General features: G+C 33.0%; 3 protein-coding genes across 6 annotated transcripts; all 3 read left to right on the top strand.

Annotated features, from left to right (window-relative positions):
- Window positions 1–1,798: 1,798 nt before the first annotated feature.
- LOC108870528 lies at window positions 1,799–4,119 on the top strand. Of its 2 annotated transcripts, XR_004457555.1 has the most exons (4): window positions 1,807–2,048; window positions 2,147–2,264; window positions 2,354–2,495; window positions 2,594–4,119. XR_004457555.1 is itself a non-coding variant. In XM_033290240.1 (3 exons), exons 1-3 carry the CDS (start codon window positions 1,885–1,887, stop codon window positions 2,447–2,449), a joined length of 378 nt encoding a protein of 125 aa, XP_033146131.1. In that variant the 5' UTR covers window positions 1,799–1,884; the 3' UTR covers window positions 2,450–4,119. The 2 variants fall into 2 exon arrangements, 1 of the variants encoding a protein (XP_033146131.1); XM_033290240.1 differs by having other exon boundaries at window positions 1,799–2,048; window positions 2,354–4,119.
- A 7,363-nt stretch (window positions 4,120–11,482) lies between these two features.
- Window positions 11,483–14,802, top strand: LOC103849209 (O-fucosyltransferase 35). The gene is made up of 9 exons (XM_018656021.2): window positions 11,483–12,254; window positions 12,324–12,407; window positions 12,471–12,543; window positions 12,636–12,706; window positions 12,792–12,880; window positions 13,021–13,153; window positions 13,268–13,500; window positions 13,648–14,124; window positions 14,210–14,802. Exons 1-9 carry the CDS (start codon window positions 11,751–11,753, stop codon window positions 14,433–14,435), a joined length of 1,890 nt encoding a protein of 629 aa, XP_018511537.1. The 5' UTR covers window positions 11,483–11,750; the 3' UTR covers window positions 14,436–14,802.
- Window positions 14,803–18,487: 3,685 nt separating this feature from the next.
- Window positions 18,488–23,466, top strand: LOC103849210. 3 transcript variants are annotated; one of them, XM_009126025.3, is made up of 19 exons: window positions 18,488–18,770; window positions 19,224–19,538; window positions 19,620–19,814; window positions 19,900–19,983; window positions 20,166–20,225; window positions 20,342–20,386; window positions 20,468–20,667; window positions 20,760–21,081; window positions 21,270–21,389; window positions 21,464–21,661; window positions 21,737–21,826; window positions 21,926–21,988; window positions 22,079–22,153; window positions 22,221–22,271; window positions 22,343–22,420; window positions 22,528–22,662; window positions 22,746–22,853; window positions 22,932–22,997; window positions 23,095–23,466. In XM_009126025.3, the coding sequence occupies exons 2-19, from the start codon at window positions 19,236–19,238 to the stop codon at window positions 23,161–23,163; spliced, it is 2,262 nt and encodes a 753-aa protein (XP_009124273.1). In that variant the 5' UTR covers window positions 18,488–18,770; window positions 19,224–19,235; the 3' UTR covers window positions 23,164–23,466. The 3 variants fall into 3 exon arrangements, with proteins under 3 accessions (XP_009124273.1, XP_009124272.1, XP_009124271.1); XM_009126024.2 differs by having other exon boundaries at window positions 18,490–18,770; window positions 19,224–19,526; window positions 20,760–21,101; window positions 21,263–21,389; XM_009126023.3 differs by having other exon boundaries at window positions 18,491–18,770; window positions 20,760–21,101; window positions 21,263–21,389.

Here is a 23,466-nt window from a genome sequence, read left to right as displayed (position 1 = left end):
TAATTTTTTTATAGTTTTAGATTATATGTTTTCACGAACTTTTTTATAAATTTTTTTTAATTTTTTCTTTTTAATTTTTGTTTTTTCACATTTTCTTTTTGTAATTCGAAAATACTTTTAGAAACTATTTTAAAATTTTTTTTTTCAGATTTTTAATATTTATTTTTTTATTTTGTAAAATTTTAAATCTCTATCTCAAATCTCCACCCCTTAACTCTAAACCCTAAGGTTTGAATTAGTTAACCCTAGGGGTATAAATGCATATTTACCTCTTTAATGAAATATTTTGGTCATTTTGATCCTTAGAGTCTATATTTGTGACATAAACTTTTTTAGTGCTATCCTAGAGTACTTCCCAATTTGAAACATATAATCTAAAACTATAAAAATAAAATTAATTTTTTTTATATATCGAGGGTATTAGAGTCCTTTTACCTATTAAATGAAACATTTTGGTCATTTTCCTTTTTGTGGTCTTTTTTTGCGATCAAAACTTGAAAATGGTCTATTTATGAGAATTGCCCTTGTCTCCCAAAATAAAAAAGGCGGTAACTTTGCAAGCAGAGTGAGAGTTTACAAACCTGGGAGATTGAAGAATCATCGGAGAAATAATGACGAAACAAATCAGCTATGCCCCAGTCTTTTCCAAGAGACTACGCAGGATCGTAGCATGAAGAAAGAGCATTCACAAATTGTATAACTTTATAATTAATCCATGTTTATATTTAGGTTAACGATATAATTGTAGGTTGGTTTAGTTCAAATATATTGGTCACTATAAAAGATTGTATAAGAAGTGTATCTTTCTATTTAGTCACAACATATTCAAGAGATCCAAATTTAAAATATGTCACGGTAAAATTTAAATAGAATCTTAAATTAATAGATTAGATGTTTAAATTTGCAGATCTTCTTTAGATGGTTGAAGGAAATTAAAATCTATTTTTTTGGAGTGGCCACGGTTTACTTGAGTGGAAATGCGAGTGCAACAACACTAAAATATTAAAAAAATAAATTATATGTAGGCAATTGAAACTACATAATGGAATCTATATATATAAAGTTGACTTGTGTGATGCACACAGCCCTCCACGACACCAAAACAGGTTGGGGCTTTTGTTGACACGTGTCAGCTCGGTAGGGCATCTGTGTAGCCCACGCTCTCTCTTCTTTGCGAGCGCGTCATGGAGTTTGTACGTCTCTTCCTTGCTCGCGCGTCACGGAACACGTGTCCCCCTTCTTTTTCAAGTTTATCGATCAACAAATTTCCTTCTTTCTTTCTGTTTGGGTTCAAGATATTTGATTGTTTACTGGGCCAATTCAAGAGATATACAGGTCTGGCCCATATTATATTATGGTTTTAATCTGCATCTCGCCCCCTATAGCTCGCTACTCCTTCTTCACTCTTCTGTCTCCTGCAATGCAAACTCAGACCCCATCTTTGTAACGTCGTCCGTTTTTGTAATTCATCTATTTTAATATCATCATTTACCTCAAACCCACTACTCATCCCACTCTCTCTGAATTAAACAGCTCCATTATCATTAAAGGTTACCGCTTGAAGCTCTTCTCTATAAATCGGTACCTTCCCTGCGATGAATAGCTGCAGTTCTACGAAATCCCAATGTAAAAATTTCATCAAGCTTCGTTTCCAGCAATGGCTTCTTCCTACACGATTCTTGCTAACTTGAAGGCCGGTCCGTGTTTGGTTTGGAGGCTCGGAATGTCAAGAGAGGTGGCAAACTGATGAGTAGTGACATGCTTTTCCTGGATGAGAAGGTAACTTCGGCGACATCAATCTATTTTTTACACCTTACAATCATTGCTTGGAATTTGATTACTTTTTTTCTCTGAAAACTTTTCTATCTAATCATTCTCTCGGTTATGAATTCTCTCAAGTGTGATGTGTGTCTTTGTGTTTCCAAAGAAACGTACCAGCGTCTAAACTATCTTCCCTTTGCACATGGCGGTTATTCCTCAATGGGACCTCTGGAACCCACATCTACTTCTACATTGAGACAGATGCGGGAAAAGAGAACTATGCAGAAGTAAAAAACTCAACTAGAAATATTAGATAAACATGTAATATATACCCAAATGAATTCGCTGAACTTTGTTTTTCCTGCCAAATCAATCCTCTGTTTAGGTTGTTTAGAGATGGCTCAAACCAGACAGCCTCTTCATCAAAGCTGATTCATGCTCAGACGATAGAACCCCTCACTGTCTCTGAGCTTAACCAATCTGTCTTAACAGCTGATCCTCAGGTGATGGAAAGATATATATATATATATATATATATATAATTAATCTATCAAATGTCTCACCTATGTTTCAATCTTCTTACTGGTTGTAGATAATCGAGTTCCTCTGTACTGCCAAAGTAACCGGTATACAGTCTGAAAAAGGGGGTGTCATAGTGGCTGCGATGGATGTTCTCAGAAGGTCGTGAAGGAGATTTCTTCTGTCATGTGCCTCTTTTGTGTGGGTTCCCTCAGGTAAATCTACTACTCCCAAAGTTTCAGAAACATTAAATTCAACTTCCACATATTCTCACTACTGTTGTATTTTGTTTGCTAAACATTCTTGACTACAGGTACCATGTGGAACTATCTTTAGCAGACCAGACAGATGATGCTCTATTTGTTGCTTTTGATATGGAAATGGTTAAGTTAATCAACATTCAAACTGCTGAGGCTGCGCAAATTACAGTAGGCTGATCTTTCATTCATTTAGTACTATAATTACTCTTATATGTTGAGTTTCTAAAATAGAAGTTGTGTTTGTTTGCAGGGTGTTGGTGCCAATGCTCGTGTGGATGCTGAAATGACCCAGTTTGTCGCTGGCATTGTTGGGAAGATCTTCACTTTCCAGCTTAAGTTAGGAGAGTTCAACTTCACTTCGAAGCACCAAACCTTCACAATCTCACGTATCATTACCAAGCTCAGCGTGCACTACTCCCTGAGATTATGAGCTGACCGTACTCAAATCAAAAGCCAAGCGAATCACATGAGATCTTTTGGTACGAGTCACTACCTATAGCACGACGAATGCTTTTGCTTATAATATCATCAATAAAAGCCTCATATTGGAAACAAATTACAACTATAGATGAAATTGTTGGTATTATCTATCGTTTCAGGCCTGGTTTGCAAACTTTGAAAAGAAAGTTGTTCACTTTTTTTTTTTTTAAACAACAAAGAAAGTTGTTCACTAGATGTGACAAAGAAGTGTTCTGACATCTCGAGCTGTGTTAGAAGCATGAAGGTAGCTCACGATTTATCTGTCACTTTTAAGAGTTTTTCTTTTGTCTTTGCTACAAAGTTGCAATATATATATGTCTCTTTATTTGGGTTGAAGAGTCGCAGAGTATGATTTACAAGACTACAAGTTATTGGAATATCAAGAGTCTATAATGAGATTTTATGACATGATTTTGGTAGCCCAAATCAATAAGCTGCTTACCTTTGGTTGTCCCACTTCAACTTTATTGTTGAGAAAAATTACTAACCGCATAAGATGATGAGGTTAAGTTCCCATAAATCAAATAAACATACGTCAAAATATTACAATAATTATAATGGACAATGTAAGAACAAATATTTGACAGAAAATTGAAACAAAACTACTTTAAAATATAAAAAAAAAAACTCAAACGATTAATTCTAAAAATAAACAAAAATCCTTAATACTAAAAATAAACAACAATCCTTAATCCTTATATATAAAAATAAGAAGAATATATGAACAAAACTTCATTACACACATTTAAATTCATATTAGTCTTTAAAATAAAATTTTAAATACCGTTTTTTCTATATACTGTCCATATGGTACTTAGTAGTATAAATATGTTTTCTAAATAAAACATCAACTTTACTTTATGTTTAAATTTCAACTAAATAAACTTTGTTACGATTACCGGCTTTTTATTTTATTTTTATTGAATTGATTAGTCACAACTACTTATGCTATTCCACTTTGAAATAAGGAACTTCAAAACAAAGTAATACACTAGGTCGCTAACCACTATCAAATGAATCCGAAAAATATCATTTTCTTTTAACATAGTTTTATTTTCATATTTTCTTTAGTAAGGCCATAAAATGAATTGTAAATTTATGTAAGAATAAAACATACAAAACCGGCGCGTAGCGCCGGAATACCACTAGTTAAAATATATAGTTGTTAGAAATCAACATTATAATGAGGCAGTTTCAAGGCTCTCCAACGCGCCACGTCAGCAGGTTTGTGGATCCCGCATTTATTTTTTAAAAGCCCATGATCTTGGTAAGATGGCTATGAACAACAAAATACACTTTAACCAAATGGTCTAAGGCTTCTAATTAAGTCCGCAAGTTTGTGGGTTCAAACCATGCAGCTGCTATATTATATGGGTCTCACTCAAAGTAATCTTTTTTTTCTTTTTTTTCGATATTATGTCATATGATAATGATAAATGAGCTTCTTAAAAAAAATAAAAAAGGTTCGATATTATGTTATGATAAATGGGTTTTGACTCTTGAGTTTCCAGGAAAGTAAGAAACAGCTTCTCTTCGTCAATTTCTCCCTTTCCCCATCTTAAATCAATTCATTATTAATGGTCTTGATTCGTAACACCTCCTTAAATCCTCCTTATATATACTTCATCTTAAACAAAGCAACCCTTCATCTCTAAAACTCTCAACGATTCCTCTACTGGTTGCAACTTCATGGAGAATACAGAGCAACAAAAGTCGGTAACATCAGCAGACTGTTCAATTTCAACTTATCGTGCATTTTAGCGTGAGTGAGTTGAACTAGAAAAAAAGAGATCTGATGTTGTTCGAAGCACAAAAAAAGTTGCTTCATTATGCCCTGAGAATAATATGATGAAAATATATAAGAAGCAATGGTAAGATCTTTTAAAAACTTGAATATTTCAATTTGAAGGCATATTCAGTGATATCAGCTGCGTAGATTCTTTTTTTTGTCGTAGACTTTTTATACCGTTAGATTATATGCAGATCTTCGGTTCAGCTTTCAGATATTCTAGGTATCAAACCCACAAAAGAACATTAAATCTCACCATCACAAACATATCAGATCCATGCGTCGGCAGATTAAAGGAGCAAGAAATGAAAAAGAATAATGGAGATTTGGGAAGAATCTTCCTCCTCTCCGTTAGGCTAGATTGACGGCGAACTCGAGCCGATGGCGTGACGGCGAGATTGCGAAGATGGTGTGACGTTGAGCTTGAGCACATGTGAGATGATGGCGTGAAGTCGACCTTGAGCTCCGCCGTGGATTCGTCTCTGGGGAGCCTCCAGAGCTTCGTCACCAGCGAATCTTTGTATTCTTCAACTCCATTATCATCTTCTTATGTTTCTGTTGATCAAATATGAAAAACAAATGGTAAGAAAAAAGAGGAAGAGAAGATTCATACCCAAAAAAAAGAAGAGAATGAGAAATAGTGTCTGCAGAGAGAAAGAGAGAGAAGAATAAGTCTGCATCCTTAGATTTAGATTAATCCAACAATTCATAAGGTTATCCTTTTATATTTTTTTCATTGGTCAAAAAGTTTAATATTTCTTTTAATTAATTATTATATAAATTTAGTTAGAATTTTAATGTAGTTTATGTGTTTAGTATATTTAATAGTTATTGTTTTTTTTTGTCAAACAATAGTTATTGTTTATTTAGTGGTTTAATGGATCTAATTGGCCAAAAGAACTTTATCCTTTTTTTTGTCTTCTCTTTCATTATTTGATGATTTTTGTTTGTTAGTATTTTTTGTAAGTTATGTTTTATTCAAAATTTATCTATTGGAAATTTAAGATAAATATGTGGTAACAAGGGAAATACATCAAGCTTGATAATCAATTTCTTTAATTGTCAAACTCAATTAACAAATTCAAACCTTCTTATTTTAGGCTCCGAGAACAACAAAGCAACAAATGAGCACTGAGCAAGGAATGCGGCAGAGACAGCCTTAGCTGAGGTGAGCAAATCTCTTTTCCATGACACTTTAGAATAACTATAATTTTACAAACTCACACACTGAAAATGCAATCAGGCCAGGAATCGCAAGAACTTGTGAAGCTGTCAATGATGAGGAAAAAAAAGGAGATTAAACAGTTTTTTCCAGTTTCAGACCTAAATTGTAACTCAAGACCCACCGATTTTCAAGCTCAAGCTTTTAAAACCCCAGCTATTACGTTTTCATTGTGTTTGAAAATAAACCTATACCACTTTAACCTTTTTAGTCCACCATTCCTATTTTTAAACTATCCACAATATTTTTACCAAATACTCCCTCCGTTTCATATTGAGTGTCGTCTTAGAAAAAAAATTTTGTTACAAAATAAGTTTCATTTTTCGGTTTTCAATGCAAAATTTATCAATTGTGTTATGTTATTTGTTTTTCTATTGATTGAAATATGGGTAGGTATATAGGTAATTGTGTTTTTATATAGAAAACATGCAAAATTAATTGTTTCCTTAATATGTGTGCACAAGTCTAAAACAACACTTAATATGAAACAGATGGAGTATAAAAAACTACGAATGAAAAAGGCATACAACTATATAATTATATGAAATTATATCATTATTAATCTATCTAAAATAAACTATACTACAATTATATATTTTCATAAACATGTCATGACACATTTAAAAAAAACTAATTAAATTTCTTTTGGAAAAAAACAGTTTTACGTTTCAATATTAGAGTTTTATATTAACAACTACCTAAGTTTTGCTACCTACGATCATGAAATCACTAATAACGTAAAGATCCGATTAAATCGTACAAAAATAAAATATGGAAATACAGACACAATTCAATTTGTTAAACATTCTTATCTGTAAATAAATAAAATTATTCACTAATAAATAAAATTCTTTATTCACTAATAAATATTAATCCCTAAACATTCCGCACAAGCCCTAAACAAGCATGATCCCTCTTTCTCTTTTCTATCCATTAAACTATGTCTCTTTGTATAATTTGTAAACATCTTAAAAACCATTTTATTTTTAATGGCATTCAACTATTTAACAATAATATACTAATAACCTACTAATTAGATAATAACAACACCATAAACCACAACTCTTGAACATGAAAGCACTAATAACACAAATACTCGATAACATCATCTTAAATAATATATGGAAATATCAAAAGCATATGAATTCCTAATCATTTTTATATCAATTCAATCATGCTGGGAGATTTACAAATTTCAAGCCTGACCATTTTCGGTTAAAACCTGAATAAAAAAATATTCACAAAACAAACATCAAAATCCCATCCAAGCATTATCATTGTCTCCGAAAATTTCTACAATTGGATGAAACTAGTTTCTACAATTGTCCACAAATATCTGGTAGATTTTGTTGCTTTTCCAGTACCATATACATAATATACATATTTTCAAATGGTAATTATGAAGCCCAGTGATGACCACCGAAACCAAACACGAAACGATCAAGAATCAAGTCATTATTATAGCTTAACATATTGGTACAAAGTTGGGAACATAACTGATATTTGGGTAGGTATATATAGAAGTTAATTATAGTTAGGTATGTAATAGAACCGCATGTTGATTGTTGATTGTTGATTGTTGATTGTGAGTAAATTGATGAGAACTAGGAGAAGATCCGCGCTTTGCGCGGGATTAAGTTATTATTTTTATTATATTTTGGAGAATGAAACAATAGTTTAGCTTCATTTGGATTACGGGTGTTCAATCCGGAATCGGGTTGGTTTCGGTTCGGTTCGGTTTTTTTCGGTATTTCGGTTAGTAAAATATAACTAATATTCTAAATCCATGTTTACTTTGACTTTAGTCTTTCTAATACTTTTGAAAGATTTCAACTGGACGACTAAATTGATCAGCCAATCTTGTTGCTTTAAATCATTAGTATTTATATATATATATATATATATATATATATATATATATATATATATATATATATATATATATATATATATTATTTAGTTTGAATATTTATTAAATAAAAATTCATATGCATTATATTTTATGATCATTTGTAACTTTTATAACAAAAAAATAATCTATTGATCACAAAATTTTCGGAGTGGGAATATTCAAATTTCTAATAATATATAGACGTTTTGAAAAATTCAAAATATAACATATAAGAAAAAATATAAATGTTTTTATTATATATTTAATGTGATTTTTTAATATCTTTCAATAATATAAAATTAAAAAAAAAAGAACTAAGATACCAAAATTGTTATCAAATATTTATTATTCATAATAATTAATTTTCATATATACGTTAATCATATTAGGTAATTTCGTAGCTTCTAATTAAAGAAAGTGCAAAAAAAAAATTGGTAGATTATTTATCAATTCGATAGTTAGTTTAATAAAAAATATAATGTAAATCAAGATGGACCAACCTATTTTTCTAAGAATAGTATATTTTATATAGTCATTTATTAAATGGGAATTTATAATCATGCAGTTCTATGATCATTCATATCATTTTATAACTGAATATTTAAATCATCGATAACAAAATTTTCAATGTGAAATCTTTAATAAGTTAATAATTTATAAATGTTTTTGAAAATTCATTGAAAGTTTTAATATTAAAATATTTATGTAATCTTATGGTATATAGTATAATATATATATATATGTTTTATTATTAAATGATATTTTTTACTCATATGGTTTTAAAATCATGTGTATCTTCTTATAATATTAAATAAAAGTTCATATTAATACAATTTTATGATCATTTGTAACTTATTATGACAAAAAAATAATCTATTGATCACAAAATTTTCAGAGTGGGGATCTTCAAATTTCTAATAATTTATAGACGTTTTGAAAAATTCAAAATATAACATATAAGAAAAATTATAAATGTTTTTATTATATATTTAATGTGATTTTTAAATATCTTTTAATAATATAAAATTAAAAAAAAAGAACTAAGATACAAAAATTGTTATCAAATATTTATTATTCATTATAATTAATTTTCACATATACGTTAATCATATTAGGTAATTTCGCAGCTTTTATTTAAGAAAAGTGCAAAACATTTTTTGGTACGTTATTTATCAATTCGATAGTTAGTTTAATAAAAAGTGTAGTATAAGTTAAGATGGACCAACCTATTTTTCTAGGAATAGTATATTTTGTATAGTTATTTATTAAATAAGAATTTATAATCATACGGTTCTATGATCATTCATATCGTTTTATAACAAAATATTTAAATCATCGATAACAAAATTTTCAATATGAAATCTTTAATAAGTTTATAATTTATAAATATTCTTGAAAATTCATTGAAAGTTTTAATATTAAAATATTTATGTAATCTTATGGTATATAGTGTTTAATCTATATATATATATATTTATTTTATTATTAAATGATATTTTTTACTCATATGGTTTTAAAATCATGTGTATCTTCTTATAATAAAAATGTTAAACCATTGATCATTAATTTTTAACATAATAATTTTAATAGTTTTAGTCATTTATTGTCGCTTTTAAAAATTCAAAATATAACATATATGAAAAAATCTAAATTTTATTTTTATAGCTAATTTGATTGTTTAATTTATTTTAATAATATAAAATTAAACAAAAAATGATGGAGGAGATATAAATTGTTATCAAATCTTTATTATTAAAATCATTAATTGTCATATATATATTAGTCATTTATGGTAATTCCGTAAGTTTTATTTAAGGAAAGAAAATATCATATCATATCATTATATCATATAGTTTGACCAACTTATGTATCTAACAACATATAAAAATCGAATGTGGACCTACTTATTTTTCAATTGAATGTAATTGACTACCTAATTGAGTGCCACCTATGCATTGGGGTCTCTTTTAATTAATACAAAATTGAGGTTACATCTTTTCAAATGTTCCTCAATTAATATATAGGGGATATATAATACTGAATTGATATATAATTACAATATATACATATTAGCAAGTTCTTTTTACCAAAAAAAAAATGTTAGTAAGTTCTCATGTTTGTAATATACAACATTATATTGTTTCATCTATGTTTTGAACTCTCCAAAAGTTCAAATCATTTTATTAAAAAGAGATATACGTATATTGTCTGAAAAAAACTGTTTTACGTTTCAATATTAGAGTTTTATATTAACAACTACCTAAGTTTTGCTACCTACGGTCATGAAATCACTAAAACGTAAAGATCCGATTAAATCGTAAAAAAATAAAATATGGAAATACAGACACAATTCAATTTGTTAAACATTCTTATCTGTAAATAAAAAAAATATTCACTAATAAATAAAATTCTTTATTCACTAATAAATATTAACCCCTAAACATTCCACACAAGCCCTAAACAAGCATGATCCCTCTTTCTCTTTTCTATCCATTAAACTATGTTTCTTTGTATAATTTGTAAACATCTTAAAAACCATTTTATTTTTAATGGCATTCAACTATTTTACAATAATATACTAATAACCTACTAATTAGATAATAACAACACCATAAATCACGACTCTTGAACATGAAAGCACTAATAACACAAATACTCGATAACATCATCTAAAATAATAAATATCAAAAGCATATGAATTCCTAATCATTTTTATATCAATTCAATCATGCTGGGAGATTTACAAATTTCTAGCCTGACCATTTTCGGTTAAAACCCGAATAAAAAAATATTCACAAAACAAACATCAAAATCCCATCCAAGTATTATCATTGTCTCCGGCCCCGCGTTTGCGCGAAGAATATGAAACTAGTTTCTACAATTGTCCACAAAAATCTGGTAGATTTTGTTGCCTTTCCCGTACCATATACATAATATACACTATTTTCAAATGGTAATTATGAAGCCCAGTGATGACCACCGAAACCAAACACGAAACGATCAAGAATCAAGTCATTATTATAGCTAAACATATTGGTACAAAGTTGGGAACATAACTGATATTTGGGTAGGTATATATTGAAATTAATTATAGTTAGGTATGTAATAGAACGGCATGTTGATTGTTGGTTGTTGATTGTGAGTAAATTGATGAAAATATATAATACTGAATTGATTTATAATTACAATATATACATATTGGCAAGTTCTTTTTACCAAAAAAAAAAATGTTAGTAAGTTCTCATGTTTGTAATATACAACATTATATTGTTTCATCTATGTTTTGAACTCTCCAAAACTTCAAATCATTTTATTAAAAAGAGATATACGTATATTGTCTGAAAAGAAACTACTTTCTAGATTAAGTTATCTTCCACATTTTGTTTACTGATATTCTTTTAATAAAAACTTGTTTGGTTTTGAACTTTGATGGTATTTAAAGAAACCACCAAAATTAATATAGAAATTAGGAACATGTAAATATTCAAACAGCTTGGCAGCAGCTGATTCTCTTTTTTTTTTCCTTGGTCACAGACTCACAGCTTGGCAACTAGAGTACATATTTTGCTTTCTCCCTTTCATTTGTTTATTCATTCTCCAATCAAAAGTCTCTCTTATGTAATAAATAAATAAAAAAAAGGAGAAAAATCGAAGTGATACTACTAATTAACGAAACGCAGAAATTCTAGTCTCTCAAATCTCAGTTCCCACTTGAATTGAATCTCACGAAAGACAATAATTGATTTTTGGGAGATAAGAAGATTAAAAACAAAGAGAGAGAGAGAGCTCTTTCAGAAAAAGATAGCAACAATCGAAGAAGAGCTCGAGATGGGGCACCACCATCACGACGGTGGCGATGGCGTCCCTCAACATGTCAACAGCCCACGCTTCTCCGGTCCCATGACTCGCCGAGCTCAATCATTCAAACGCGGCGGCTCCGGAGGCAACAGCAGCAGCAGCACTCACATCGGCGGCGGCGATAATAGCAACAATAACTCCTCCTCCTCCTCCACTTTGAGAGTTCACCACGAGATCGATCTCCCGCTTAACTCACCTAGATCGGAGATCGCTTCCGGGTCGGGTATAGATCCGAGCGGTGGATTCGAATCTGCGATGAGTAGGAAGCACCAGACGTATGGTCAGTTGCGGGAGAGAGTGGTGAGAGGGTTGTTGAGGAAGCCGATGGTTTCCGAGTTTAGCTTGAGAGAGAGGAAGAAGCTTGGGCACTGGATGTTCTTCGCCTTCTGTGGTCTCTGTTTGTTTATGGGCGTTTTCAAGATTTGTGCTACTGGTTGGTTCGGATCCGCCATCGATGCTGCTGCTTCTGATCTGGTAAACCAAGATTTGTGTGTGCTTGGTTATTATCATGTATGATGCTAATACATCTATAACTTCTTGTAGGATTTATCCGACTCAATTCCTCGAGTAAATCTGCTAGATCATGATTACATCTATAAATCTGATGACGGGACCAGTGTCGTTGAAGTAATTATCCTTCTTCTACTGCTTCTTCATTGGCCACTAGCTTTCTAATCTTTCTTTCTTCAGTTTTCAGGCGTCTGGGCTAAACCTGAGAGTGGAAACTACTCGCAGTGCATTGACAGTTTAAGGGGACGCAAAAGTATAATAATAATGATACTATTAATAGCAACTTTCTTTTGCAGAGCTGTGAGTTTCTTTTTTTATCATATAACTTGTGTGTTTTGTGTGCAGAGTTACCTGCTAATACCAATGGATACCTTCTCATAAATGCTAATGGAGGGCTGAACCAAATGAGATTTGGGGTCAGGCTTTTGTGTGGTTTCTCTCAGTTGTTATCTTCTCTTGATAAGTTTCTAGGCTGATTTGTTTAACCATTTTAGAATGCAGATATGTGATATGGTTGCTGTGGCCAAAATTATGAAGGCAACTTTAGTTCTTCCCTCACTTGACCACAGTTCGTATTGGGCGGATGACAGGTTAGTTCTTCACCTTATTGTAGAAGTTTACGAAAGGAATGAATAATTAAAACACTACCAGCCGGTGTCATGATAACTAAACTTTCAGTTCGTTTTATGTTATGCTCCTAGCTTATTTTCTTAGTCCACCGTGTTTGCAGTGGCTTTAAGGATCTATTTGATTGGCAACACTTTATTGAGGAGTTGAAGGATGATATACACATAGTTGAGACGCTGCCATCAGAATTAGCCGGAGTCGAGCCTTTTGTGAAGACACCCATATCATGGTCTAAGGTATAAATATTGCTTTCTTGATATTTCGTTATTACTGTGGCCCTCGGTTCACATGTACAGAATTGTTTCGAAGAAGACCCTCCGTCGGTCAATTATTAATATCCCTTGTTACAGGTTGGTTACTACAAGAAAGAGGTCCTTCCGTTGTTGAAACAGCATATCGTAATGTACTTAACTCACACTGACTCCCGGCTCGCCAACAATGACCTGCCTGATTCTGTACAAAAGCTTCGTTGCCGAGTAAACTACAGGGCGCTTAAATATTCAGCTCCAATAGAGGAACTGGGAAATGTTCTAGTTTCTAGGATGAGGCAGAACAGAGGTCCATACCTTGCTCTTCATTTAAGGCAAGTTGCTTTATTTATTCTGTCAAATTTGTGATTGATATGATGACACTGTGCCATATGCAAGTTTATTTAAGATAAATATCTATGGAAGACAAGTTTGACTTGGCTTGGTGTATTTAGCTCGTGACATACATCCATCCTCTACAGGTATGAGAAGGATATGCTGGCTTTCACAGGGTGCAGTCACAGTTTGACAGCTGAAGAAGACGAAGAATTACGGCAGATGCGGTATGAGGTTGCTCACTGGAAAGAAAAAGAGATAAATGGAACAGAGAGAAGACTGCAAGGTGGTTGTCCATTGACTCCAAGAGAAACCTCGCTTCTGCTGAGGGCTTTGGAATTCCCATCAAGCTCCAGGATTTACCTCGTAGCTGGTGAAGCTTATGGAAACGGAAGCATGGATCCCCTCAACACAGACTACCCCAACATTTTCTCACATTCAACACTAGCCACCAAAGAAGAGCTGAGTCCTTTTAATAATCACCAGAACATGTTGGCTGGTTTAGACTATATTGTTGCACTTCAGAGCGAGGTCTTTCTCTACACTTATGATGGGAACATGGCAAAAGCTGTTCAAGGTCACAGGCGATTCGAGAACTTCAAAAAGACGATCAACCCAGACAAGTAAATGCACCTGAGTACATCCACTAAGTTTGTAGGATAAATTTTATTATAATTTTTTGTCACAACTTTTATCTGTTGGACGCAGGATGAGCTTTGTGAAACTTGTTGATGCATTGGATGAAGGGAGAATTTCTTGGAAAAAATTCAGTTCCAAAGTAAAAAAGCTACACAAAGATCGAAACGGAGCTCCATATAACAGAGAATCAGGGGAGTTTCCGAAGCTAGAAGAGAGTTTCTATGCTAATCCTCTTCCCGGGTGTATTTGCGAGACTACAGATGAAGAAGAAGAGAGTATGATGCGACGGACATAAACATGGGAGGATATGCTTCTGGTAATTGTTTTTAGTTTACAGTTAACAAAAAGAAGAAGAAGAAAGGAATCGTGATTTTGTTGTCTCCTGAAGCCAGAGAGTGATGATTACCAAAAGCTCAAGATTGAGAAAATGGTTTAAAAGACAAATTTGAGAAAACTACATAGACTCGTAAGGTATGTCCATCCCCAAGTCAATGCTATCGACAAAGTTGGCATTGAGGTATGTCCATCCACGGAGATTTGTGAAAGTGGTTAAACAAAGATTCATTGTTTGTAACGATACAATTTTCATTTTTGTTTTTAACTCCAAATCAACTTTTGTTCTTTCACACGCATTAATAACATAGTAGATATATTGCTACATACTTCTTTCTCCTAATTAACAGCGTATTTATAACAGGTATCAGATGCAAGACTGTTCCCAAAACTGTTAAATTATTTCTTGCTACTTTAATGATACAAAAAAGTACTAAGAAATACACAATATCAATTCATTGATCTTGTAATGTCTGTAGATAATCATCAAAAGTTGTAGATATGATATGCAACACCGAACAGGCTATGTCCCACCACGACAAGAAATTTCATTTGAGCCTTATAAGTGACAATAAGATATGTGGCCTATCGTAGCTACTATCAACAAAATTTGGTTTTAAATACATGGTTTTGTCGAACGAATTTGACCGCGAGGTTGTTAGTGTCCACCAAATAGCAACTAAAACTTGGTGACGTAGAAAAGTTAACAGTTGAACAGTTCTACCAATTGACAGAAAAAAAAAATTGTGTACTAATATGTGTAACGTTTAATACTTTTTGAATTGCAACAAATTAAACATTTTTGATGACTGTTAGTGAAAAATCTCCAAAATTTCGTACGTTGGTTGTGGAACATTTGGTCTTTCGGATGATTTAAAAGGACTTGGATCGATAATTTGTATTTATTTGAACATGTACTAAACTGATTTTTTCAGAAATGACCTAAAACTTGTAGTCAATTGCAAAAGTAACCTACGTTTTCATATTTTTCTAAAATTTTTTTTGCTCTATTCATTCTAGAAGATCAAGTTATTTACGATTTTTTTTTCTTTTCGGAAATGATTGTTTTATTCTATCGTCTTCATATTTCTCTTTAATTACAATGTTGTCATTATCATCAATTTTTGAAAGATACGAGTGATGGTTCTCCAATGGTGGCTCTTCATATTTTCTTTAAAAACTTTACATATTATACTTTACTCTTCAATATTATTAGTGATTATTATAATTATTAATTATTTTAAAAACTAATAAAATACACTATTTACGAGATATGAAAATAAAATATTTTTACGAAAATATAATCATATGTAGTTAAAATAACTATAAATAGTATAAAAAGTGATTTTTGTAGTTAAAATATCTCCAATGTAAAATTTTATTTTTCTTCCAAAATAGGGTGAATCTTTTTGTAACTCCACTCTATTCTAGAGTGAAAAATAAAAGAATAAACAAAAGATAAATACATTACTCATTTATTTTTTACTCCAATGCAAAATAAAGGAATAAACAAAAGATAAATGCATGTCCTATGCAAAAGTAACTCCATTTTTATTTCAATATAGAGTTGAAAATTGAGTAGAGTTAAAATATTTTTTACTCCAAATTATGTTTGGAAATGATAATAGAATGAGGTTAGAGATATTCTTATTTACTTTGTCTCGACAGTTTTTGATTAGACTACTTACAATGGACCAATTAAATATTTTTTTAAATTATTGAATACTTACTGTGGCCTATTGAAAAAATGTAAAAACATTACGTGGATTGTTTACTGTTGAATTTATTCAACATGTTGAAATGTCAAAAAGATGGAGTCCACAACCATTTTTTTTTGTTTTTTTATTGGTTATTGATATTAATTAGATTTTTCATATTCACCTTCTTCATTATAACTCATTTATTCCACATCAAATTTATTTATTTATTTTCTTACATTATATCAAAAATTATAATTTTTAGTGATATGTAAATAGAGACTAGTTTATGTTTTAAGTGTTATTATTTAGTTACTAATCAAAATATGAAATAAACATAAATCAATAAGATGTTGATTTTGTTTTAATAAAAAATCATTATGAAATATAAATATTAAATGTATATGTGGAATAAAGAGAAGATGATGTGTTAAAGTAAAAGTGTAAAATAGGGTTTGAAAAAATTGAACCAATGTGCATAGTCTTATGGGTTATATATTTTTTTTTTGATGAAATTTCATATTTATTGATCAGAGGGAAATTTACAAAAGAATTGGCCTAATAAAAAATAAGAGGTCTAAAGTATCATAATTGCAAAAATAAACTTAGAGTCAAGGTGACACTTCAAACCATCTGCAAAGAAGGCCTTCCAACTTGTGCCCCCGGCGATACTTAAGAGAGCTAATGCGATTGCGCATTGTCTTATCAATAAGACGCGTCATCTGCGATGTCGTAGACCACGGCTTCTGGTGTCGTCGCCCATTCCGTTCCCTCCATATACTATAAATGGTCAGTTGAAATACCAGTCTGACCAGCACCGAGTCAAGAGCAGGAGTGCGAGTTCGCTGAATAGACAGCAGAGTTGCAGACCAGTCTGGATTCATCCTTCGACCAAGTAAACGTCCTGCCACATTATCCCAGACCGTGTAACTGTAGGGGCACGCAAAAAATAAATGATCCCTAGTCTCATCGGGTTCTCCACACAGAGTACAAGGTTGAGTGATTCCCCATGTACGCATTCGATTTCCGGTGGACCACACAACCTTACAACCTATTTTTATATTTTTAACTTGGACAACCTATTTTTAACAGCCAACCAAGTCATGAAACTGTAACGAGGAATCCCTTGCGTAAACCACACAACCTTACACCAAGGTACAATCTCACGCTTATCTCTGATCTGCTGCCAAGTTTCTGAAGTGGAAAACATACCCTTGAACTGATCATCAGACTGCCTCCAAACCACGATATCCTTACCATTGTCTGAGCAAGGAACTGGCGCTTCTTTTATCCGATGGCAGAGGGAAGGAAATAGTCTCCCACGGCGCTCCCTAATATTCCAGCCTCCATTAGTAACGACCTCTCCAACTCGAGCATTGCGTGGAACACCTAAGTGCATTGGACCGGCGTCGCCAGTAATATCTATGAGCTTCCCCTGATCAAGCCAATTGTCAAACCAGAAGAAAGCATCATTTCCATTCTGAACAGCCACCTTCAGAAAAGGATATGCAGTGTCTCTAAGCTTTAGGAGTTTACGCCAAATATTTATTTGTATTATGGGTTATATTTTTGATAGGCCTGATATTTATTTGTATTAGCTTTTTATTTCTTTTGATGTTTGTTCAGTTTCATGATTTCTCATTTATTTTGTTTAAAACTTTAATCCTTACTGATTCCATCTAAAATGAATCCAATGAATTCAATGTTAAAAATGAACAACATAAGAAAATATATAAGGAATGTTGAAAATAAAAAGAATTCAAAAAAATAAAATAAGATTGGTCATTTTATTTAACTTTGTTTAAATTTAACAAAAATAACTGTAGGTGATATTATTTTTTTTATAAATAAAAAAGGAACTTGGGGTGTATTCAATTTAAAGTTTGAGGTAATTTGATTTTTAACATGTTTTAGATGATTTCAATGAATTGTAGAGTTTATGGTGATTTTTGTTAAACCACTCTAGAATATTACCTAAAACTATGAGATTTGAGTTCTAATTTTTTTATGAGATTTGAGTTCTAATTTTTTTAACTAAAAATTATATCCAAACATTCTAAAATCACTTACAACTTTAAAATTGTACAGCTTAAAATATTTCAATAACAGTGCATTTCAGAGTACTTTATACAATATTAAGTTTAATAACAGTAGATTTTATATAAATTTTTAAAATTTTTATTTGGATAAGAGTGAAATTGTCATTTTAATACAAATCAGTTAAAATTTTCAACTAAATGTAATAAAAAAAAGGCTTGTCAAAAAGGTAATAGTTTTCACACTAAGACATTATTAGACACGAGACAAAACGACAAGATTACTTTAGTCAGAAAGAGAAGAAAGAAACTGACCGGCGCTTCTTCTCCATCTCATGGTCCTACGCAGCCTTTTCCCCTTCTCTCTCTGAGACCACCACCACCACGAGGATCATCATATTTTTCTTCTTCTTCTTCATCATCATCATCATCATCATCTTTTCCTCTAAATTATCTAAAATTATTTTCCTTTCTTTAGTTCCCGATCCCTTTTCGCCTTTCTCTCAGCGTTTCCTCAAATTTATGCTATCCGTTTTTTTCCTCTTCAAATTGTTCTGTGTATAGGTGAGAGAGATCTTCTTTACCTTTCTTCTTATCTTAAACCGTTTGATCACGAATGTTTTGCAATTAGTATTTCATTGGTCTTTTGCCCTCTTTGGTTTTATTCTAATTTCACCTCCCGATCTATTTTTTAGGGATTTCAGAAGGGTTTAAGAGTTTCAAAGTGGATCTAAGTTTGTGTCCTTTGTTTTTTCTTCTATGTCCTAATCAAAACTCTTGAAAAGGTTAACAAAAAAAATTGCAATAGAATGGAATTTACCCCATCAATCACTGTCTTTTTAAGTAGTTGGGAACAATATTTCCTCAAACTCGAGTTATCTTCTCTTGTCAGAAACTATCTTGTTTGACTCAAAATGGACCATGTCCATAAAAGAAAGAAAAATAAATAAATAATCGTCTTTCTGTTAGCGCTCTTAAGCTTATTCTTGTCACTGATACTGTGCTCATATGTTGCAGTGAAGTTTAGTTATGTCCAAGAATGAAGAAGGAAGTAGTAGTCCGAGCTGGGGAGCTTCTTTTTTCATGCCAACGTCAGAAGATGTTGCCACCGCTTTTGCTGCTGCTGCCTCTGCCATAAACCCCCCAAGGCCTTCCGTTGTCTTCTCATCAAAAGATGAAGGCGGTGATAGCCCTCTGGAGAGACTACAGAGGCAGGTCTCCAAAGCGGTTAGAAACTTCTACGAGACTCCTAAATCGAAGAGTACAGTGTACAATCCTGAGGTTTTGACCAGCCAGAAGCGTCAGTGGGCGAAATATCAGGTCCAGTATTTGGTACGTTTTGACCAATCAGTCATGGCTATATTTCACTTGGATGGATCTTCAAACTGTTTTTTTTTTTAATGTTTCGAACAGGATCATAGACCATTAAAGGATCCCTCGAGGCTTTTTGAAAGTGTTGTCGTGGTTGGACTTCATCCTAATTGTGATATTCAAGCACTTGAAAGCCAGTACATTGCACGGAAATCCGAAGGCTCTACCGGGAGATTGCGAAGTGCACTTCAAGTCTCTCAAAATCATTCCCGTGTTGAACCCACTCTCGAACCTCAGGTCAGCTATCATCCATCTTTTTCTTGTTTTTTTTTTGTTTTTTTCTTATCTGCAAGCTGTTAAGTATATATACCTTTATTTTCAGGTCTTACTTGTGTACCCTCCGGACAAGGAACCTCCAATTAAATTCAAGGATCTTCATTCCTTCTGCTTCCCTGGAGGCATTGAGGTACTTTACTCAGTTTCCTCATTTCGTTGGTTGCTCTTTAAGCTTAAACTCGTTTAGAAGGAAAACGTTTCTGAGCTGAGATGTCCTCATTCGGGGTTAAATGTTTCTGTGTACTTTACCATTGATAACTTGTTTACTTGCTGTGTCTTTGAATTCATGCTGGTGGTGACTATTTGTTTCAGGTCCATGCTGTTGAGAGAACCCCTTCCATGAGCGAGTTGAGTGAGATCATTCTCAGTCAGGTTAATATACTGTGGATTTCGTCATTTTTGTTAACTTAAGTTCGCAAGGCTAAGAAGTTTTTTTTATTCACGGAAACATAAACTGATTTTAGAAACGGTGATGCTAAAATTTGCAGGAACATCTTAGGCCTAGTGACCTTTCATTTGTATTTAGGTTACAGGTAAGAATCAGACTATATCTCCTTTTGTTTTAAACCTTTAATACATTTTCTATGTGGATGAGTCATTTGTTTCCTCTTCAGGTTGCTGATAATTCGACTCTGTATGGATGTTGCTTACTAGTGGAGGAAATAGTGAACAAACCGTCCAGATTGCTTTCCACGGTTTTGGACAAACAACCTGCTTGCTCATCACTAAGTCGTTATGTTATGACAACTCGCAGATGCTACTGCATCCTTACCAGGCTGCCCTTTTTTGAATTGCATTTCGGTGTATTAAATAGGTGATATATCCTGTGGCTAAATCTTCCTTGTTGCAAATTTCGCTTGTGCCTCACATTGATACTTGTTTTTATTTTTTATTTTCTTGATGCAGCATCTTCTTGGAAGAAAGACTGGAGCATCTGATTAGTGGCATTAGTTGTGCATCTTTAGAACCCCCAAGCATTGGAGAAAGCTTAAATGACTCAACACTCAAACAAAGAGACTCTGGTGGTGAGACAAATGAACAATCTGGTGAAGCTGAAGAAAGTTTAGATAATGGGACCTGTGATGAGACTCGGAAACTTGAGAGGGTTGGGATGTGTTTTCCAGAATCTAACAACCATGTGACCGAAGCTGATGATTCCTCGCCAGTTATCAGAGAAAGCTGCTTACCAAATCCAGGACCTCTTCTTCGATGCCCTTATTTGGATGAGGTCTCTGATTCTAGCTCTAGGTACATACATGGTCAATATATATTCCTTCATCTGTTAAGTCGCATAATAGAAAAAACAATCCCTTTACTAGTAATGTGACTATTATCTTGTTGATCAAAAGAATCCCGAGGGTTTGCATTGATTTGAAACTTTTGCAAAGGAAGTAACTTGCTTTTTGCAGCTTTCAGGCCGAGCCTTGCGAGAGGAGGCAGTTTAGGACCAATGCAGGTGACACAGAGACAAATGAAGCATCCTTTTCTGGACAAGAAGATGGAAGCAGTAATCTTGATGTACTTGAGTGGGCAAAGGTTGGTATCTTGAAAGTTTCCTGTGTTGTGTGTTTGCCATGTGTATTCATGCTCTTTAACAAATTCTCTTTCAGTCCAAAAAGAATGGGTCGTTGCAGATACTAAGCGAGTATTACCAATCAAAATGCCCGGAAAGAGGTTCAACTATTACATTTCATCCTTTGGAGCATCTTCATCCAGTCAATTATCATAGACCCGATGAAGCTGCGTTGCATACTATCGGATCAGCAATTGACCTAAGATCATGCAGCACTAGTCTAGAATTCGCAGAGGTACCACAATCAGATCGTTTTTATGCTGCATATATATGATTTTCTTCAAACTCTTAAATTCCTTGGTTTATATAGGCACACACTGCGCTCATGGCTGAGGAAGAAGCAGCTGCACTATCAACATGGGCTGTCGCTTCCCTATGTGGATCACTGCGCCTTGACAATGTAAGTTCTCCCTTTTCATGATGACTACTTGCCTATGTCGATATTCATTCTCATATGATTTTTGTTCTTCAAATTCTGATACTTGTATTATCTTTGCAGGTTTTGATGATCCTAGCAGGAGCACTGCTTGAGAATAAGATTGTATTTATTTGCTCCAACTTGGTAAAGCAACATATCTACTTTATTTTCCTTCTAGCTTATTCCTCTTTACTATTTAGTAACTTGTGTGTGTGTTTCTCTGGAAATACATAGGGAATCTTAGCTGCATCAGTTCTATCTATTATCCCTTTAATCCGTCCCTTTCGGTGGCAGAGCCTTTTAATGCCGGTATTATCCTCTTTATCTTCACTTGCAATAGTGTCGGTTTAACTAATTAGCTGGTCTTGATCTCCAGGTTTTGCCAGATGATATGCTGGAGTTTTTGGATGCCCCAGTTCCTTACATAGTGAGTTTTGTGAGCATGATTCCTTGGTTGTAAGATCCGCATCATATTAACAAGCTATGCTCTCATTCTAGGTTGGGGTAAAGAACAAAACAAGCGAAGTTCAGTCGAAACTAACAAATGTTATCGTCGTGGATGTTATTAAGAACCAGGTCAGTTTCTGCCTTTGCCCTCGTATTGATAGAGCAACTTATATTTTTCCTTGGCCTATGAACCTATAACTAGGATTCGTTGATCTATGTTTCTAATTACGTTTCAGGTTAAGTCACCAAGTATTCCTCAGCTGCCTCAGTATCGAGACTTATATAATGCACTGAGTCCTTATCACTCAAAGCTCGTTGGAGAAAGCTATCTTGCAAAGAAAAGACCTGTTTATGAATGTACTGATGTGCAGGTCTCTCTCTCTCTTTGCCCTAGACATTCGGCGTACTATTTCTAACCACTTGTCATCAATTGTCTATTTTTTATAATCAAAAGGTGGAAGCTGCAAAAGGCTTCCTGGATGTCCTAAGGTTGTACCTGGATTCTCTTTGCTCTAATCTTCAGTCACACACTATAACAAATGTGCAATCCAACAATGATAAGGTTTGTTTTTTGTTTTCATTCAAAAGATTTCTATCCTAGAAGCGTTTTGAGACGAGGATATGTTTTGCTATCTTTCAGGTATCACTTCTCCTAAAGGAAAGTTTCATTGACTCGTTTCCTAGTCGTCATCGCCCGTTCATGAAGGTGACATCCCCCTTTCTTCTTTTTTTTTTGTACAAATAGTGTGATGTTCAGTCTGGACTTTGCTAATTGTATGGCTTTGATGTTGTGATGGGAACAGCTATTCTTGGATACACAACTCTTCTCTGTACATACAGATCTTGTTCTTTCCTTCATCCAGAAGCTATAGGACTCCCTCTCTCTCTACATGTATAAGTAAAAGCATGTCTTGTTGGTGAGACAAAAGTGCCATCAATTCTGTGTTATTTGTAACTTCTTGTTTGAGAAATAGTGCAAGGGAGAAAAGACTTCCCTATATGAGGATTTGATATTTTGACTCTTCATAGTAAACAAAAGTTATATTTGTGCTACTAGGTGTTGTTTTCACGGGAGTTAGTATCATCAATAAATAATAGCGTGTGATGTATTCTGGGCGTTATTTTTTATAATCCCAGTTTCTATTTGTTTGCTTATTTAATGGTTGTATTTGTTA

This window comes from Brassica rapa, chromosome A04, assembly GCF_000309985.2.
Source record: "Brassica rapa cultivar Chiifu-401-42 chromosome A04, CAAS_Brap_v3.01, whole genome shotgun sequence".
Lineage (NCBI taxonomy): Eukaryota > Viridiplantae > Streptophyta > Magnoliopsida > Brassicales > Brassicaceae > Brassica > Brassica rapa.
Note: the sequence above shows the minus strand (reverse complement) of the source record. Positions and strands in the feature narration are given on the sequence as shown.